The sequence below is a fragment of the Topomyia yanbarensis genome, chromosome 3 (genome assembly GCF_030247195.1).
Source record: "Topomyia yanbarensis strain Yona2022 chromosome 3, ASM3024719v1, whole genome shotgun sequence".
Lineage (NCBI taxonomy): Eukaryota > Metazoa > Arthropoda > Insecta > Diptera > Culicidae > Topomyia > Topomyia yanbarensis.
Genome location: NC_080672.1, coordinates 264,565,904 through 264,581,433, shown reverse-complemented (window position 1 = coordinate 264,581,433; position 15,530 = coordinate 264,565,904). Strand labels below are relative to the sequence as shown.

Below are 15,530 nucleotides of genomic sequence, written 5' to 3'. Positions count from 1 at the left end.
CACTAGGTAGTTACTAAATTGTACATATACGTATTTCGTCGACGTTTTGTCGACTTCTTCAGTATTCGTACAGCTCAATAGACTGAATAAGTTTGCAAGACGTCGACGAAATACGTACATACATGTTCAATTTAATAAATACCTGGTGGAATTAAAAGGAAAACAGTCGGGAGCGGGTATAGCGTAGTTGGAAAATCGATTGCCTTGTACGCAGCTCGCCTGGGCTCGCCTGCCCAATCCCGCACATAGGGTTGGAGATTTTTCCAAAAGAGATTTCTTTAACCCGGAAAGAGGCGAATGACCCTAGGGTTAAAACCTCTATAATCAAAATAAATAAAAAAAAAGAAAACATTTATTCTTTTTATATTTTAATTTTTCAGCATCCCACTAAGCCGCTCAAAGAAAAACTAGCTTTTCTTCGTAAGTTTTGTTGGATGCGATTCTCAAATCCTTTGTACAGCAGTTTATTGTAACTACTGTACTCATTACTGGTTATTGCAAAGAAGCGCTTGAGAAAAGGACATCTTAGATTTGTGTATGTACGCGGAACTTTGGTACGAGTACGTTTCCGATTCGGAATCATGGCGTTAGACCAAGAAGGCTTCCTAGGAGCTTGACATTTAGACACGAATGTTTCAACACAGCCATGCAGTTGTTGGTTGTAAAGATCAACGCTCAAGCATCTACATTCACATGATTAAAAAGTACACTCCAGCCGATCAGCCGCAGGGAGCGGCGCAATGTAGCTAGATCGGTTTTGCGAAAATACGACGATCCTTAACTATTTTTTCATATTGTATGTAGAAATTGATATTTTTAAAGCGGGATGATAGTTATCCAAAGGGACGATTACACTGGAAGCTTAGCTCACAGAACTCATAGTCAGAGCAAACATCGAAGACGAAGTCAAGAAAACGGGATATGTGGTTGAAGATCGTGCTCAGTTGATTTAGATCGTAGAAAGCCATCCCTTCAGAAGAAAACGGCTGGCAGGATTAGTTGTCGAGGATGACGGGCTAGGGTAAGCGTATTTACGCCCAGAAGCTACCAACGTAAGTTGAAATAACCAAGGACTATCATCACATTTGCGTATGCTTGAGAAGAAATGTGTTTCTATAGAGTATAAATGGAGCTGCATCGCATTCAAGACGTTCTTCTGGAGGAATGTAAACAACACCGATAAATTAGCTATTCAAAGTTTGCGGAGCGATTGGTAAGAACAAAACGATTAAAATATATTGGAAACACGTCGAAAGTTAAAAAATATTGGAATCGCTCCAAAAAGAATTGTATTCCGATACATATCACGTACACATTGTGATTCAGAATAGCAATAGAAACAGATAACTCATTTATAACAATAATCTATAGACTAAGCTTTAAGGAGATAGTCAAAAAGGGACCTTCTCCCGTTACTTCTCGCTTAAACGTATGCCCGGCAAAGGTTTTCGGCTGCCATACAAAAACTCTGTGGGATGACTTTTGTGAGAATTCGATCATCGAGCACTTCTTTTCCGATTTACACTAGAGACGAGTTTCGGGTCGGGTTCGGGTTCTGTAAGTTTATTCTTCTTGTTCGGGTTCGGGTCAGGTTCCGGGTTTTCAAATTTGAAATTCTCGGGTTCGGGTCGAGTTCATGGTTTGGACAAATCAAACCAAATTATTTCTTGACTCTCGTACACACAGTAGTAATGAACTATATTGCTTATGATCACATATCAGTCCCATAAAGATAGGAAATCTCTTAGAAAACGGGACAACTATGCTATCATGGGTAGTATACTTCATGATACGAATGGATGACACATATGTATAAACGTACCAAATGTTACCACCTTTTGAATCGCTAGAATTCATCATATCTTCCTGTGCTCAAGTATTATATTTTTGTATTCATGTATACAATTTCTTCTCTCCAGATTCGCAAACCATTTTATTTTTTAAACGAGCACTCACCATTAAGTGTTTCAGATCTAAAATCTCCTTGCGATGTATTTTTCATGGTAATCATCAAAGAACAAGTCAACGGGGATTTGACGGAGAACATTAGTTCAACTTTCCATTATGGATTATGAATTTTGACATTCTTTGAGGCCGCCGTCGTAGTGAACGCATGAAACTCGGCTTAAAGTGTATAGCAAATCAACGAGAGTAGAAATCTACGGAAAGTAGAGACAATACAAAACTATCTATTGATCCGATCCTGATTGGTCGTTTTGACAGTTGCAAGTAATCGAAAAGTTTTCATGAGTCGCGAGTGCTCTGAATAGTAGCATTTTTTGCTACATATTGTATTGTTATTGTCCATTAAGATTTAACTATGTATATTGTTAACGGAAAAATAAATTCAAATGATAATTCAATTTAAATGTAGCACGATTTGCATATTCTTAGCATAGTTGCGATCCACGAGATGCTTTTAAACAATTGACTACAAAAGCTCTTATAGCCTGGGGACAATTTGACAATCTCTATATAGGTATTGAACTCACAAATATGGTGGTACTTTGGTAGCATCATGGCGGCACAAATTGAGAAACATTCGAAAAAGCCACATCGTCTTATTTGTTTCTGTAAAAGCAGATAATTCAAGCAGTTTTATCCCAAAATTTATTTTTTAGAGACTGTCTTGATAATATTGAAAACTGATAAATCTTATTAATTTAAACTGTATTTTGCTACGTGTTCCACGCAATTGGACTATTGTAAATATTCTAGGAGAAATGTATTTTGCATTGGAAGGTAAAAAATTGAGCAGCCTCTAGTACTGCAAGAGTAGCACCTATCGCTATGAAAAGAAGTTTTTCATGTTTGTTTACGAGGAAAACCACTACATGCACTAGAAAAAGTTGGACATCGTTTTGTCATAGGCCCGAGTGGGAGTGATTCCATTATTCTAAAATAAGCCTAGAATCTAGCTCGGGGGCTTAAAATTAAAAATCTTCGGGATCTCCAGTTGATTTTCCATATTAACAAGCCATGTTCAGATTGAGTTTCTCAAATTTTAAATTTTCGGGTTCGGGTCGGGTTCGGGTTCGGGTTTTCAAATTTTAAAATTCTCGGGTCGGGTTCGGGTTTTACAAAATTTTCTTTCTCTGGTACGGGTCGAGTTCGTGTTGTTCAATTTTAAAATGTTCAGGTTCGGGGTTTTCAAGTACTATAATTTCGGGTTCGGGTCGGGTTCGGGTTGTTCAATTTTCAAGCTCTCGGGTTCGGGTCGGGTTTGGGTTCGAAAAAATGGAAACCCGACTATCTCTATTATATACATACATGATGCAATCATCCAAGAAGAAAATGTTTGCTTCATAGAATAGCTCATGAAATGAAGAATGATAAATTATATTGGGGTTCGTTTATATACCACGTAGACTAAATCCCTCGTTTTTGAATCTTTCTTCCCTTGTTTCTATTTTCAGCTAATATATGGATATCCCTCCCTGTGCGTTAGATTGCTTTGATACTGCTTGTAACCTAAAGAACGGAATGAAAGTCGTACATACATCTTTATAGATATTCTTAGGATTTTGTGAAAGTATTTATTTTTTTAACAAAAATTCAACTAAACTGAAGTCTTCAATTGGCTCATATAACGTCAACATTAAGGGTAGGAAATAACATTGTTGATCTATTTCACTATAACATAGAGACAATATTTTCATAAATGTTCTACGAATAGGTTTCGTATAGAAAACTTACGTGGATTATACGAGTTTTTCGTACATATAGTCATTTGTAGTTCTTTGGAAAAGTTTTTATTTTTATTACGACGCTTCCGTAAAAAACACGAATTGACCTTTGCAGGCTTATTACGATTCTATTTCATAAATCAAATGAATTGTTTGATAAAATAAACGAAAGTCATTCTAATATTTACGAGCATCTTGAAATCGTTTTTCCCAGATCGATCGCTTTCATATAATAAATCGATGTTGTTAAACATCGATTCTAAGAGATCGAATGAAAAAATATACGCAAATGTTGTTCGATGAACGAAATGAAATCGTGCTACTGACGTGCCATACACAAACATTTAGTAAAATGACGATTCATTTCATTTCATTCACGAAAAATAGTTTCGTCTTTGACGATAAATTTCGTGCAACGTATACTAAATATTTAAATTTACGTAATTTTTCATTTATCAAGTCGTCATGTTCTCAGGCCGTAGAATGAACGAAGCCAACTATTGTAAAAATGCTTAGTTGTAGAAAACGACGAATGAATTCGTGCATTGTGCCCTCTTTTGCGTTCTATTTATTTCGAATTTATTTTATTAGTGTATCCGGAAGCGTTACCATAGATTTTTCGACCCAAATAATTCACTGTTGTGTTGAAATTACAAAATATTGCCAAATGCTGTTAAAATAAGTAAGGAATTTTCAGACGTCTAGCTGTTTGAAGTTCAAATTTTCTTTGCTTAAAAATGAGCTGCTCTGGGTAGTTGGCTGCCTAGAGTTTGAAACAAATTAAAACACTAAAAATGTTTTAAGAAATCTTTTAATGATAATTTTTGTTAACCCTTTCAATAATTTGTTTGATTCCTTCTCGTCTATGTTGTTTATAAAAAAAACAAGCAGCTATAACTTTTGCTGTTGGCAAGTTTTGCTCACATCAACTAGAAAGACTAATATCTAAGAATTTAGCCTTTCACTGTAGGTAGCATTAACGATTCTTATTATTATCCGCAACACCGAAGTTTAGGCTGTTAGTCCAATTGGATTCCGTTGAAGCAGTGCTGCCAGAGTCAGTCTCAGTGCACGACTAAAAATTAAAATTTGTTTCTTGCGTGTAGTTCTATTTCCAAAAAGAATTTACTTACGCATAATCCGAACAACAGTTGCTCAATTGTCATCGTAAAGGATGTCATCCCAATGAATTGGTAGGAAAGCGATGCTAATCTAAAAATCTGTATGAAAAGATGTAGGATTCATACTGTACGTTGGTCAGATCTATCTCCTAGTCATAAATTTAGAAAATTTCCTTAGCAAGGAAGTTTACACTCTAATGACAGATTTTTTCCGTTTAATTCTGCTATAATAATAATAACGAAACGCAGTTGCATTTCGCCATCAAACAACGGATACTAGTGTTTCGACTACGACGTATAACCTTCTTCAGTGTTCATATCAGCCTTAGTACTGATATGAATACTGAGGAAGACTATACGTCGTAGTCGTAATACTAGTATCTGTTGTTTAATTGTGCAATGCAACTGCATTTCATTATTATTGATAATGTAGTTAAACGGAATACATCTATCTGAAGAGGGTTAATTGTGACTTTGCACTAAGTGGCGCCAAAAATTTTGAATTGTATGGAAGTTTAACTACTGATCGTTCAAACTTACGGCTGTGCTTTCACCTTTATTAAAAAGAATTGACTGTCACTAGGGTATCTGTCTCTGATTCAAACCCTCTCTATACGTATTGTGTACTCCAATTGCCTTCCAGCTGGACAATCCAAGCACAATGTAACTCACAATACCACAACTACTACAACGTGTAACGAAAATGCTGCGGCTACCTATTCACCGACTGCTCGGCTCACATCTCTGCATAACAATGACAACACCGTGCACAATTACACTCCATGTAACTAACATTCTGATTAGCGGGCAGTAACTGGGTACATAGTATAAGTGATAATCGTAAAAAAACAAAATTGAGCGTGTATCAAAACTCACCTTTGCTGGCACCGTCCGGTCCTCTCAGTATCGTGCACTCCTCTATGGTTCCGAATGCGTTAAACAACTGTCTTACATCCTCCTCGGTTTGCTGCTTGCTAAGCATGCCAACGAAAAGCTTTCGATCTGTGTATTTTTTTGCGTGTGATGTGGGTTGTGAGATGGTTTGTGGTTTTTTTTTCGGACGGGCGGGAATGTGTGAGTAAGGCGAGAATAAGAGGTTTGTTTTGGTTGTTTCCAATCACAATCACACAGTGGTTCAGGAAAGTGGATGGAGATATCGGGTGGTGTTTTGATTGGTGTGGTTTGTTTTGTCATGGAAAGGCGAGAACAATGGGAATCACATAAAAATGAAAAGAGAAAAAGAAGAAAAAAGTAAATTAATAAATTTTGCTATGAGTTTCATGTGTTGTTTTGTTTTTTTTTTCTTTAGAAAGTGGATTGGCATACTAGTAACACTAGGAAGTGTTTGCAAACATTCAGAAAACAGCTTTATACAACTTGTAAATAAACAATATTTGGATTCACGAAATTACGAAAAGGATTAATCAAATAAAACACAACACTTCACTGGTTAGGAAATTGTTAATGAATAAAGAATGGATAAAGAAAAAGTACATTTACACCATCGATGCTGCAATAATAAAAACATGGAAAACATTTGGTAAAAGAAAACAAGTCGAAAGAATTGTTAAGCAAATTACAAACATTTCTAAACTTTCAGTCAATTGAACGTGTACCATCTAGAGAGCAGCTATTGATTTCGATTTTTTTTCTGTCACAAGAGCTAATCCACAACGATTAAAAAACAACACTCATATTCAAATAACAAGTAAAAACGGAATACAACAGCAACACATACAACGTAGTTTCTTTCAGCTGGAAGTCAGTAAGCTCCTGTACGCGCATTTATTTTCGTTTTGGTTCCGAATAGATTGAAATAAAAGTACACCGGAAGGTGTCGTATCCCAGTGGTTTTTCGCCTAATGTCGGTTGAGCAGAAAAATTATCGCATCACCTTTTTTGTTTCTTTGTATATTCCTCCCTCCCTCCCCCATCTGTTAGTGTCATTTCCTGTTTGCCACGATTTCTGGTAACAAAGATTTATGGTTCAGTGTGTTCAGAGGCGCAACCAGAAGATATATTAAAACCGGACGAACAGCTAGTGCAGAAAGTTCTAATCAAAACCGAAACTTTGCTGCTACCGTACACAGAATAATATCATAAATCAAAATCTTTCTCGTAAATCTATTAAGACGTCGCAGAAGACAAACTCACACGCTCCTGTCCGGCCTGGCCTGGCCTGGCCGACCGAACGACCCTGACTTGGCATCGGGTGATGCGAGTGAGTGAAAGGATGACGGCTCCGGGTAGATTAAAACCTCGCCAGGCGCTCGTTGGTTGGAAGTAGGTACTGGTGGGGAGGATTGCGGATTCCAGAAGCCAAGGGAAATGATAAACTTAGCTAGCTTCTGCTGGGGCTGATGGGTGGTACGATACAGGATTGCCAGCGGGACGTGGCCCAAGCAGCCCACAGGAAGTTTCCATCATAAACAACGATTGGATGGCACGTCCGGAGGATTTCTTTCATTTATCTTCGGTATCTTAGGTGCAATTGGAGTGAGCTTCCGCGTTTGGGTTAGGGAAATGCGGCTATTTGGCCTACGTAGGAGGGATGTAGCTCGGTTTGGGGCAAATGTGCTGAAATGAATTCAGAAGGGTGTATGGAACTGGTTGTCGCTTTTTGAGTTGGTTAGATCCTTAAATTTTGATTATTGTTATGCTTTTGAAATCAGCGTTATTTGTTAAAGGTGTGCCTTCGAAGTAGCATGGAATATGCAAGAACTTCGAATTTTTCTTAGTTATGAGTAAATAGTCCGAGTAATATTTAATAACTTCAATAGATTTCGCAAAAAAGAATCAAAAATGGCAGCTCGGCTCCCACCAAACATTATAGCATGACCGAGTGTATTTGGTATTATCGAAATTCCGATACTGTTTTAATTATTGAGTATAGGTTCATAATATAATAATAATTTGTTATCACATTTATCACAAAGCTGTATCGCATTTTTAGTGGTTTTTTACATTTTTTAAATCTCTAAAAAATCAAAAGGTTTGGATGAATTCCATTCCTATGGATCCAGTAAATGCCTAGGCGCAAGCAGGGGTGCCAACCTTCCAAATTTATCTGGATTCTTCCAGATATTTAAGCGTCATCCAGACATGCAGATTTTTGTTTCTCTGATCCAGATTTCAAGGAATTTGTCCAGATTTATCCTGACAATTTGAATAATAAGTTACAAGAACACATGGTTGATTTTTAAACCGCCTTTTGAGCTACAACTTTTCAAAACAAAACTTTTTAGAAAAGCTGGAAACACATCATACCCTAATTTTTTCGCCAAAAGTTCGCTAATTTTGTCGAAGGGTCTTAAATTGCAGGAACATACAAATATGTTTCATTAATAAATTGCAAGATTTATAGCTCTTCCAAAAAAAATTTAGGCCATCCAGACAATTCCAGATATTTTCAAAAAATATTACAGATTTTTTGGAAAAACACTTGGCATCCCTGGACGCAAGTCCCTTCACACATATAACCACCAACTTGGTTTCTTTGTTCGAACTCCTCTCTCTGGTGCACTAAACTTATCGATGACTGACTCTCTCGACGGGCGCAACAGTAAATTAGCAATTTCGGGCAATCGCCCATCGAACCCATCTCAGTCGCCAAAGTACTGCTTCGGATAGAACAATGATGAGCATGTGTCCTTTCAGTATCCCCCTCGTCCGTGGCCGAGCGAACGAACAAAGGCCCGTAAAAAACATCTCCATCGACATCAGTCTCCATTATCTTCCCCATCGGATTCTTCCTGATTCGCATCGCCGAAAATTTCTTTGTACGAGCGTGATGCCAGCAGACCCCAACTTTTGAAGAAGACGATGACGACGGCGACGACGCCGCGGTAACAATTGACAGAACCGGGACCAGACCGACGCTTCCAGCCGCGTACATCACTTGAAAGCGAAAATCTGGCGAGGGAAATTTCTATGCTAATCAAAAATAATTTTCCTATTTTCGTCGCCTTTGAACCGACAAAAGATGCCAACAATGACAACGACGACGTGAAACGAAACAAAGTAAACAAGCGACGGTGGCGGTGAAAGCGGCACGTGGTTCTTTGTCACGCGCGAGTCTTGGCTAAACTTCGAAACTCGGTGGTGCCAGTAGGCGAATCTCCGGGTCAAGCGCGTCCACAAATCGAACAGCAGCAGAACGTGACAGTTTTGAGTAACGATGTTTTCGATAGCTATTGTCAAGAGCTGCACAGACTACTTTGTTTTTACTGTCGGAAGTGCATCAAAGTGTGCATTTCAGCGGAAATTGTATTTTCTTTTCGATGAGGTAAGGCTTCGCATGGCATACTGGAAAAATCGTGATCCGGATTACGTCAATCCGTCAGAGCTTTTTAACTCTTCGATGCTGAACGCCACCCGGCGAGGGTGGGTTGGTCACTCCTCCGTGAAACCGAAGGTCAGCCATCCGGAAAAATCAGCCGCGGTATGCTGTTTTCTATTTCTGGCGGATTATATAACCATTAGATATAATTTGGATCATTAGTTGTAATTTATGGGCTTCGACGGGGATCCTTTTCAGCGAATCTAATCTCGTTAATTACGTATCATCGCTCGAGCTGGTTCTGAACCGGGCGGAAGTAGGAGGTACGATAGTACGGTGAAAAATCGATTGCAGAATACGAACTAGCGGGGTAGAAGTCACCCGTTGTGACATTTATTTCTAAATTTTCACAATTAACTCTGATAAATCAACTCCTACACGGAACAGCGAAGCTGTTTGTGGCCACGCTAATGACTTGGACTGCACGAGAATTAGGCCGTTCCCTGTCGACAATGGTTTGGCGGCGGTATGGTGGACAACGAGCGTGAAGATGCTGACACAAAGTTTGTTTGACTTACGAGGGTAATGAGGCGACAGATAAAATTAATGAGCTCTTGCTTTTACGCCACACTTTGTTTCCGGTTTTTTTGACCCTCGCCTACGTGGCGGTTGGTCGAGACGGGTTCCACCGGAGTGGCCTTACTTGCAGGGAAAAGCGAAAGTAGTCCTAACCCAGTGGTTTTTGCGGCGAAACATAATTTGAGTTTTATGGGTGTCGTCTCGGTGGGCCTCGGGAGCTGTGGAGTAGCAAATTGCGACTGATCCCTGCTGGGATGTGGCTCTCGTGCGGGGAAATTCAGGGCACCGGAAAACTTTAAGAAAAAAAAGAATTGAATTTCACTAATGTTTCGACGCTTAGGCCAACGAATCATGAGAAATCGATATCTTTCAAGAAAACTCTTAAAGCTTTTTCTTCCACAGACTATATCCTGACAAGGCTCAAGTCTTATTCCACCACTCTTTACAAAGCAGCATTGGAAGAATATGCCGAAATTTCTGGCTGTTTATCAACGCGAAAACGGATCCATAAATTATCCTAATTACATGATGACGCAGCTGTTTGAATGGAAACGCTTCTCTTGTTCCAGCGCTGGTCGGTCGATGACTTGTATCCGTCCGAGACAGTTGGATGCGAATTTTCCACAAATCTGCGGTGTCAGCTGTTTCGAGTCCAAATAGAGGGGTGAACATTTTCGGGAAGGTTAAATTCCTACATGAAGAGATTTCTAGGATTTCCTGAATAAATTACGACCAATTAATATTGATTCATAAATATAAAAAGATTTAGGAATTGAGAGTAAACAGAATTGAAAATTCCGATGCCGAATAAGGAGAATTGAAACTAAAGCTAGATATTTGTTTACTCAATTTTTTTTCAAATTTCATAAAAAACTGACGTCGTAATCCTACCGAATAAATATAAGTTCTTTCCGAACAAATGCCCTTTTGAAATCTCGTGCTACCTTCAAAAGCGTCCCACCCCTTTTTCATCCCTCAAACAGCAACACGAAGAGCAACATTAAATCATCTAATTACCTACATTTTTTCAGAAAGGCAACCCCTCCTGTCTTCCCTCTGGCAGCCACGCGATCGATCCTGTCAGTTTGACTTCCACGGCCCCATTCATCAACGATGTAAGCCAGTGCGCACAGAACAGAACGACGATACCGATAGAAACGCTAATAAAAATTGAATAAGCGAAAGTAGACTCGCCTTTTCGGAATTTTCTCCGCCGCCCCATGCCAAGTATTGAATGGGAAAAACCTCACACCCCCAACCGGGCGGCAATCGATGTTGCACGCATCCACACAATCGTACACAATTAGGATTCTTGTCCTATCTCGGATCCGTTCCACTGGGTTGCGGGAACATGTCCAAAATGGAAGCTTCTTTACCTCGTAGTTTCTTTGTTTCGTTCTTTTTCGTCCTCACAGGAGACATTGAATTTGAGCGAAATATTTTAATTTACATATAAATTTAATAAGAGCGCCGTTTTGCCACGCGACGAGATCCAGCTTAAATACTCATGAAGTTGTGGGCAAGACGAACTGGAAGCAACAAAAGTATCTACCGTTTGTGAAAATAAATAACGAGGATTAGTCGTAGAGGGCTCGAAATTGGGTGACCGGACGAGCGTATGGAAGAGCAAACGCTCAAAAAAAAAATTGCTTCGAATCCGTGTCGGGTCGCAGATAGTATGCTTTTTCGTCGGTTTTGTGTCATGAGATTCATCTCAGAGCTCGCTGGAGGGGAGTGTTGGGTAGGAATTTATGAATAAAGTATGCACATAATGTGCGTGAAAAAGAGCGAGGGACGCGTTTCGGCGTGCAGGAGATGGTCGAGAGTTTGTGTAGCGAATATTTTGTTCAAGTGCTCGTGTTCGTCGTGGAATGGGCGAGGGAAGTGCAGAAAGGTGTTATTAGGTTAATCGGGATTAACAATTAGGCTGTTTATGTAAGTTATTTCGTTTTAGATGGAGTTTTGATATTTTTCGAGTTTGTAAAAGTGGGGGACGGTGATTTTTGGCTGGTCTCGATTTTCTGAGATTTTCAGACATGTAGGAAAGATTTTTAAAGATCAAATCCTAGGAAAATCCTAATCAGTTTAGGAAAGTGCTTCTGAATTCAGATAATTTCTACAGAGCCTACGGAACTACAACATTCAGCGAAGCCTTTGTATTTTTTGCGAATTGTTTTACTTTCCATTTTAAACAGTTTATCTGAATTGTGGAATTTGTCCTTTTCTGAAATTAACTACCTAGTACGGTTTATAACTTATAAAGGCCATTCACACCAAAATTCAGACACAGTTTTAGGATTGTTACGCAAGCAATTGACTGTTATATAACACTAATACGATTTGTTTTCCTCCAATATAGGTAAAACGCCAATAGTGCACATTGTTTTGATAAGAGCTTTTAGTTTTCAAGCTAACCGCAAATACAAAACAAATTTGAAAAATATCTTATATGGCAAGCCTTATGTTCATGTGGGTTGAAATCTTAAGCATTCTTAGGAATAGGTACCATAAACAGTGAAATCCACTTAAAAGCCCTAATCTACTTCCGATTGAAGCATACTGATCGGTTGTGAAGTAATGAAACTAAAAGGAGAAGTATCACAGATCCAAGAATTTCGTTTCAAGTGAAAAAAACTGTACAAAAACCAAAAGGAAGATACGCTTATCAGCTTATGGAACTGTACCCACAAGTAGTTATACAAAATTTTGATAAGTATTACAATTATATACTATAGGAGAAAGTAGGCCAATTCGGACTTAGTAAGTGTATATGAGCTGGAGAACTAGATCATGTCAACCGATTTGTAACTAATTATTTTTTCCTGATCAATTGCGCACATTTTATTTTAACAACTTTTTTAAATGTTTACCGTTTTGTGTAAAAACGGTTCTGCATAAAACTTCATCAAATGTCCAAATTACTCCTGCCCTGGTCCAAACCGGACCATACATTTCTTACCGATTTTTTGCAATAGAAGTGAAATCTTATTTTGTTCTTAAAATCCCTATTTGTTTTCACTCTATTTCGAGTTGTTAAATTATTTTTTCTCCTTGATATGTGAAACTTTATAGTAAGAAGTAGGAGCTGGTCCAAATTGCATAAACAGAGGATATGAGCTATAACTTCAAAATCGGCTACCGGCTACCAAAAAAAACCGAAAGCTTCAAATATGTCAAAGCAGGAAATTTACTGATTTTCAGCCATGATCACAAAAGAACATTTGGTTTGGCAGGTGATTTGCATTTGTGGTTTAGAAAAGCAAAACTATTATGACAGTTGGCACTGACGGTTACGGTTGTTATGTGCTGTTTTGGTCGCATTCTATCATTTCCGATGGACTAATCAGGAAAAACGCGTAGGCAACAAGGTGCAATTCCAAACTCACCGGAAAATTTATTTTAAAAATAAATGACAATCCTAAATCGGAACCTGAGAGCAAGAGTGGCCTAAAAATTCACTCCGAACAAAAACGGTATACGTTTTAATAAGAACAAAACCGGTTTGAGTAGCAGTCTGAACCGAAATGAGATAAAAAAATCTTAGCGCAAAAATGGATTATAAAGTATTAGACATTATTTATCACATTCCAATAAAAACCGTCATCAATATGGCTGTCATTTGAAAGCAAGTGTTCAGTAGATATTGAAAATTGAAAATTATCACGATTTTGAAGATGGAGATTTCCGATTACCGGAAAATAGAGAGAACCATCATCAATATGCATGTCATTTGAAAGGGGGTTGTCAGAAGACAACAGAAATGGATGATTAATACCGTTTTGAAATCAAAGACACGGTGACTTACGGTTACCAGAAAATAGACGGAACAATTATCAATATGGGTGTCTAAATAACACAAACCAACCTCAGTAACCCATCAATTTATACACCTTTCTATCGGTAGACACCAAGAGTAACGAAAATAAGGAACGAGCTGTATGCTTCAACTTATCCCCTCGAATCTAATTCGCTCTATGGTTGTCAAAACCTAAATAAGAAATTTGTCTAGACTTTCTCGTCGTTTCAATATTTCTCTGCGGTGAATCCGGGCAGTCACTAAGTCTCCTGGTGGCCCGATGCTCACTTACCAACAAATATCTCCACCCTGTTACTTGTGGAATGTGCAGTAGTATATACGGCGGACGGTGTTGCTCAATAAACACTTTGGGATTACCTGGAGTTGCACTATGAAAGATGTTTTGCTACTCCCAAGCATAATTATCAACTGATTCCCTGTGCAACTTCAGCTAGTACAGATCGATAACGAAGTAGTAGCCAGAGGTGCTCGCACAAACTCAAGCTTAAGCTCCAGTCCTTTTGAATTTCAATATGGCGTTAATCATCAATTTTCGAAGTCTGCTGCCCACCCCATTTTAAATGACACCCATATGGGTCATACTGCGCGAAGTGATCAAAAGAAGATGGAAACTTGAAATCGACCCCCACAGATTTGAACCAATTTTGGAGCAATCATTCATCTAGAGCCAATACATAGAAATCTAAATTTTTGTGTCAATTGAATCATCCTTCAGTTCATGGGAGCAATGAACTCAGTTTACTAAAGTTGGATTGTTGTCGTTGTGCGCTTGCGATGTTATGCAAGACATTGGGTTTTTTCGCTTCAAAACGGTATATCTCAGGATGAACTTAAATTATATTGAGATTATAAGTGTTTTTTATTTAAAAATGTCTGAGAACACGATGTAATTAAAATTTTCAAAATATATGTATTTCAAGAAAAATTAACAATAATTTTTTAACTGAAAGAACGCAAAGTTGGCAGCACTGGCGCTAAAAAATAACATTTTTTCCAGCCTCCTTGAACAATTTTCTTCAGGAAGCGACTTACGCATGGCCCGAGGGGTGGTTCATATGACACAACAATTTGGATTTTGATATATTGGCCCTAGATGAACAATTCCTCCAAAATTGGTTCAAATCCGTGAAGGTCTATTACACGTACCTTGATCATTTCGCACGGAATGGCTTATATTGATGATGATTCTCTTTTTTCTGGTAATCGGAAGACGCTATTTTGAATTTCAAAATGGCGTTAGTCATCAAGTTCCGATGTCTACTGACCACCCTGTCGAAATGACACCCATATAGATGATGATTTTCACTGTTTTGTGGTAACCGTAAGTCGCAATCTTGGATTCCACAATTGCGTTAATCTTCAATTTCTGATGTCTTTGACCACTTACTTTCAAATGTCATCTACATTGATTACGCTTTTAATTGTTTTGTGGGAGCCAGATGTGATTTTTACTGTGGCGTCAATAAACAATTTCCGTTAGCTACTGACTTAGACTGATCCATTATCTCAAGATTTCTAGAATGTTGAAAAATTCACTGAAATTTCATCACTCACAGATTCGAGTAAGCGATATTCCTTACACTTGCAATAAGTACGTGTTGGAAAAAAATAATATTAAGTAGGGCAAAAAGAGCGATGAAAGCTCTATTATCAACAACTAGGGTAAGAGTATATGTCAGCTGGATAATACAGCAGCGGAGATTGGAACAACATTAGAGTTAAAGGTGATGGACACATTTTGATTCATCCCTAGAAATAACTATCTGTGCGAAGCAATTCACTACGCGCTATATTTCGTTATTATTTAATTTGGACATATTTACAAATCGGCCATGTAAATATGTCAAAAGCCTCGATTGGAAAATAACAAAATAAAACGCTCCTTTTCAAGACACTTAAAATGTGACTCTTACGCGAATAATTTTTCATTTTTAAAAAGTTTGGGCTAGTAGGCGGTTGGGGCAAATTTGCGGCATAAGCAATTATTTATATCGTTGGAATTCACTCTAAGGCAAGTAAATCTTTTTTGTGTTTCTAGTCAATACAGA

At 38.2% G+C, this 15,530-nt stretch overlaps 1 protein-coding gene across 7 annotated transcripts in view; it reads right to left on the bottom strand.

Annotated features, from left to right (window-relative positions):
- LOC131694044 (CUGBP Elav-like family member 4) overlaps nucleotides 1-15,530 on the bottom strand; it is a 467,189-nt gene that overhangs the window by 216,034 nt on the left and 235,625 nt on the right. For 6 of the 7 annotated variants that reach the window (XM_058982390.1, XM_058982393.1, XM_058982391.1 and 3 more), the window contains one exon: nucleotides 5,684-5,809. The exons of the other annotated variant lie outside the window; for it this stretch is intronic. In XM_058982390.1, the coding sequence (XP_058838373.1) occupies nucleotides 5,684-5,809 (126 nt within the window). The remainder of the gene's footprint in view (nucleotides 1-5,683; nucleotides 5,810-15,530) is intronic. 7 annotated transcript variants of the gene reach the window in all.